The sequence below is a fragment of the Gavialis gangeticus genome, unplaced genomic scaffold (assembly GCF_001723915.1).
Source record: "Gavialis gangeticus isolate Ggan-Ray unplaced genomic scaffold, GavGan_comp1, whole genome shotgun sequence".
In the NCBI taxonomy this organism is placed as follows: Eukaryota; Metazoa; Chordata; order Crocodylia; family Gavialidae; genus Gavialis; species Gavialis gangeticus.
The window spans coordinates 256,287,418-256,292,817 of NW_017729032.1; the positions used below are offsets into that span (position 1 = coordinate 256,287,418).

At 44.3% G+C, this 5,400-nt stretch overlaps 1 protein-coding gene across 1 annotated transcript in view; it reads left to right on the forward strand.

The window, feature by feature from the left end:
• Positions 1-5,400, forward strand: part of LOC109302354 (kinase suppressor of Ras 2-like) — a 186,235-nt gene that overhangs the window by 87,588 nt on the left and 93,247 nt on the right. Inside the window, exon 2 of the mRNA XM_019523913.1 lies at positions 1,763-1,944. Within this exon, the coding sequence (XP_019379458.1) occupies positions 1,763-1,944 (182 nt within the window). The remainder of the gene's footprint in view (positions 1-1,762; positions 1,945-5,400) is intronic.

A 5,400-nucleotide genomic window follows, 5' to 3' on the forward strand; every position in this document is an offset into this window, starting at 1 on the left:
CCCTCCAAGGCTTCCCCCACTCCCTGCTGGAGCAGAAGGGCCCTGGCCAGGCCCCAGCCTGCTCTGCCTAGGCGGGAGGAGTAGCAGCACTGAATTTATAAAAGTTTGAACAAGAATAGTTCTTTCTCTGAAAAACTATAAACTAAAAACTATAAACAGAGCCCAGGAGGTATATTCACTCACTTTTCCTGTTGTCCCCGAGGCCCCTGGGATTTGCAGTCCAGCATCAGAGCAGCAGGACTCCACAAGGTTTCTCATCACTTTTTCTTTGTGCTTCCAGGTGTTTCTGGGATTTGTAATCCAGAGTCACAGCCAGCACTAAGTTTAGCAGGGTAGGGCAGGACAGCTCTGTACTTGGGGGAGGGCGAGCAGATAGCCCAGCACAGGGATGAAAAGCATGCTGGGATGCTGGGGGACTCTGATTTAACTTTAACCAGGAAGGGGTCTGGGACAGAAGTTTCATAAACTAAATCAATTAAGTCTGATACTACATTCAACCAGGTTTATCTTAAACTAGTTTCAGCCATTTTGAAACTGGTTTATGTGCATGGAATTTATGTTCTGTTACAGGTTTAAACCAGTTTCTGATCACTTAAGCTGGTTTATGTGTAACTTCTGTCCCTAGCCAATATGTCTATAACTTCAGTGTCTTCCATAGAGCTATACCAACTTATTTCAGTTCAGAATCTGGCTCTGTGTCATAACAGATGTTATCTATTTTAGGTGCTTACTGTGGTATTTGGTTGCTTCACCCTGTAAAGCATTCAGCAGCTGGTGCCTTCACAGGGTGCACTTAATGTTGCGACAGCATATCAGCTGAATGGAGCTATGTGAAGCTTCCAGAAATGTGGGTGTGCACACATTGTGGAGGCTGGGTAACAGTGGCTGGTCTGTGCCCTCCAAAGGTCTTGCAACAGAGGCAGCCAGGTGGAGACATTGCCTCAGCCTAGGAGGAAAAAACTTGTGAGATTAAAATATTTCCACACTTCTTACAGGTCACTGTGGGTTCCTAACTAATTTGTTTGCTTCCAAATCTCAAGTGATCAATTGATTTAATGAATATGACTGCTGGTAAGGCTTCAGTGTAGCTGTGACATGCTAATTATTTATCATCCTGAGTAGAGACTGTTCAAGGTGGTGTTTGGTGTAACTCCTGCAGGAGGTTGGTAGTATCCTTTCTTTTAGGTTGCTAAAGTTTTGTGCTACTATACAGTGTTAACACGTAACAGTTCATTTGGGTCTGTGGACCAAATGCACAGGGTTTGGGTAGGAGCCAGAGCCCTGCTTTTTGTTAGCTTCCTACTGAGTATGCAACAAACTAATGGCACCCATTCATTTGCACTTGCATGTCACCTTCCACCCAAAGATCTCAAACCTTGTTAGAAACATTTCTGCTACTGTCCTCTGCCTCAGAACTTGGATGTGCCTCCAGATTTCCATCCCCTCTTAGTTTGGATCTGGGCTCTGGATCAGTTCATTTTAAAAGATATGGGGCTAACTGCTGGCTCTGGGTTTAGATTTCAGAAGTTCTTGAGGTTTGGGTGTGTTCTGGTGTTTTCTGGTTTTGGCCCATTCCTTAGCAGGGCTAAGGGCAAAATCTTCCTAAGCTTGTATTTTATTCTAGTGGGCAGTTAGTTTATCCCTGAGAGTGATGCCAAGTGCTCTAACATTCCTCCCTGCTGGCCTGTTAATACATGGGAAAATGTATCCTGTTTCCTTTCCTGATCTTCTTCATTTTTCTCTTCTTTTCTCTTTCTTTCAGAGCAAAGAAAAAGAACAAGCCTCTGAACCTAAAGATTCACAACAGTGTGGGAAGCTGTGAGAACATCCCCGCTCAGCGCTCGCCCCTACTGTCTGAGCGCTCCCTGCGCTCCTTCTTTGTGGGATACCCACCTTTCCTTCCTTCCACTCCTCCTGTCCACACGGAAACCACCATCTCAGCAAGTAAGTCAGACCAGCCTTTGGGAGAGGGGAGGTGGCACCACCTCTCAATTTCACATATTTTGTTCCTTTGCAACTTGAGGAGTTAGACATCTAATGTGCTCTTTTTATTTAAATCTGCTTGGGTCCAGGAGAGTTGGGTGATGACAGCAGAACGTGGAGACTCCATGATTCAGCCTTTTCAGCCAGTTATGGATGAGTGGCTTGGAATATATTGGATAGATATTGCACATATCTCCAAAAATATTCCTACCCATGCTGTTCTCTAGTTCGTTTTTTAGAGCAAAACTTCTTGCTCTAAATATTGAATACAGCTATTAGGGAAATTTATGAATTATTAAGGTCTTTCATATGTGTGTGTGTATAAAGGTATAGATTTTCTTTGTGTATGTAAATATTGAGGCATTAGATATGAGTGTAGGTATATAAAGTATGCAAAAATTACTTGTGTACAATTAACCCTCAGCATATCCCCAGCCATATGCAAATACTTTAGTTTGGAGGGCTGCCAGTCTAGGCCCTGATTCATGAAAGCACTTAAGGACTTTAAGATGCTGAATGAATTAATAACATCTGTTTCATTTCCACCATCCTTGTCTCTGTGTAATTACCACTGACACTTGTTGGTAGCCACATGTTGATAGTTTAGTGCTATGTGGTTCTTAAGAGGCTGTTTTTGTTATAGGGAGTGTCATCACAATACCTGCTATAGAAAATGTTCCCAAGAGAGGTGTTGCTGGGAAGAGGTAGTTGCTTTTACAAGGTGTTGCTGCAAATGAGCATTGACTCTATTGCCATTTCAAGCACATAACATTGAACATTTAAGGTCAGTTTTTCATGTCTTTTTATTGCAACCACAAGACATGTCAGAACATACAGAACTCTGTCCCTGTTGCTTATTTTGCCTGTAGACTTTTCAGGCACTGTTAGGGAAGCCTGTGGCAAAGCTGGCCCTTGATGTTAAAGGTTTGGTATATATTGTGTGGTATTTTTTTAAATCTGTTTCAATGCATGCACAATAAGTAGAGCACATGATTTTGCCCCCATTGATGCTAATGGTAAAGCTCCAGTTGAATTCTGTGGATTGGTCAAGGACTCTGTAGCACATATTAATAGATGGCATCAATATACCATATCTTGCATCTCAGATTACTTGCTCACTTGCTTGTGTACTTTCTGCTAGCACTCAGAGGGCCCGGGGGTATTCAACGGAGGGGGTGGGGGAGGTGGACAGATGGATGAGATGAGGTTTCTGAGGGGTGGGAGACGGTGTTAGATTCTGACCCTTATTTCCTAAGTCCCAAGTCAGCATTCTGATTAAATTAATTTGGGAGGAAATGAAGCTTTTACAGCACAGCTGTGAGAGAGCCCAAGCAAAAACCTCCCCTAAAATGCACAGCAGTCCTTGGACACTAGAAATCCTACTTGGGCCAAATAAAATGGATGCATAAAGCTGGCACTTGGCCCAACACATATGGCCTCTTTCTCCTGGTTAATGCTTAGTTTAGCATACCTTCTCTACCTCTTAAGCTTTTGAGCTTGCTTTCCACCATCTCACTGCTCTGTCTAGTCACATCTGCTCTTCTCATTTCTCTCCTTCAGATTTCTCTTCTCTCCCTGCCATGTCCCTGTGCCCATGTCCCTGCTCTTTTCACTTTCCTTTGCTTGTTGATTTCCCTCCCACCCCCTTCATCTCCTATTCTCTTATTCCCTCTCTTGCTTTATTTGGCTCCTCAGAATAATCATTTCCCCTCTGTTCCTTTTCATCTTTTTCTGCTCCTCAGACCAACAGCTGGCACTGCACATCTTCCTGGAGATCCCTGAAATGGATCATCTTCCTGTAAGATTTCCACCAGGGAACGTGTGCCAGGGAAGGAAGGTGCCAAGAAGATGGCACTTTGGTGTTTGGTGCTCTATAAATAGCTAAACCAGAAGAAATGCCATCTGGAGCATCTGCCAGCTGGGTCTGCTCAACAAACTGGCAGTTTTTTAGACATGGTTTATTTGAGGGTGGGTGGAGAGACAGTGGTTTCCCCTCTATTTTTTTTGGGGGGGTGGGGGACATATACTTAAAGACATGGGGATTGGTTAAACGCAAAGCATCCCTTAGCTAAAAGGCAAGCTGGTCCAGTCAGTTGGCTTCAGCCCAGCATCTTTGTAAAGAAAATACATTTCCTCCTCTTCATAGGAAGAAATGCAAGCATCTGAGTCTGGAGAAAGAAGCTTTCACACATGCTGTCAGTGTATGCATTGGGAGAGGAGGCACCTGTGTGAGGAAATAGGGGGGTAGAGAGAGAGAAAGGTTAACATGCAGGGGCTTAAAACTTCAGGACGGCAAATGGCAGATCACACACAGAGGGACTCCTGCTGATTTTAATCAGAGCTGTATACTTAATCCCAGGCAAAGTGCTGGGTATTTCCCAGGCATTTTTATGGCCAGGTTAGATAAAGCAGGAAAGTGCCTATTGCAATCTGTCAGGTGTTGAAAGCACAGTGAATCTGTGCCTGGGTCAGGAGGTCTTGTCAGTGTCTGAGAAGGCTCAGGATCATCAGGTTATTTAAAATAAAGATCTGCTAACGTCCCTTCTCCCACACCAGTAACAAAGGGACCATCCCTTTGATTTCTTACGTTTCATGTAAACTGAACAGGCCTCCTGGGTTTTGCTTTGCTGATGGTCAGGAGAAGCTTAAATCAACATCTGAAGTTGCAGGGTATTAGTGCAGGGGGGGAGAAATCTTCTCTTCCGCAGGGTGAGAGCCCTCAGGAATATGAAACTGTTGTCAAATGTGCTCCCAAAGGAGGAATTGGTGGAGGCCTATCCTATGACCTCCTTTCCTTTTGTCCCATGCCACGTTCATGATAACTCTGTCATCACTATGACATAATAACTATGCCAGCCCCATCATAAATTCCTCTGTGACGCTGTTAGCAGTGGGCTAATGGGAGACCAAATCCACATGCCAGAATGATTTTAGATGCCAGTGCCCTAGTAGTGTCAGGTCTAACTTCTTCCAATAGAGGAGAAGGCTTGAGCTGTGGGGAAAACAGGTGGGAGGAGAAACAGCAAGTGTGAAAAACACTGAGGAACTTCTCTTCCCTTGTCAGTCTTTTCCTGGTCTCCATCAGTCTTTGTTCTCCCAGCCTTGACTGCGTGCCTGTCAGGTTCTTGCATGATCTGCTCTGTCCCTTCTTCCGTTTAGTCGTCTGGACTGAAAAATGCCAGCAGCTTCTACCTTCCACTATGAAGTTGCTCCAAAACTCCCTTTTCTGTTGCCTGCGGAGAATCCAGATCCTGTTTGTCTGTCCTCGTACTTTAAAGCATTCCTCAAGTGTTTTAGTACCTGACATGGAACGGTCACTAGTGTACAAACCAGTTAGTAAAGATAATTAATGGGAATAGCCCACTGTAATAGCTTTGCAGAAGGGTCTGCCTCTGGCTCTAAGCTCCTCTTCTGAGT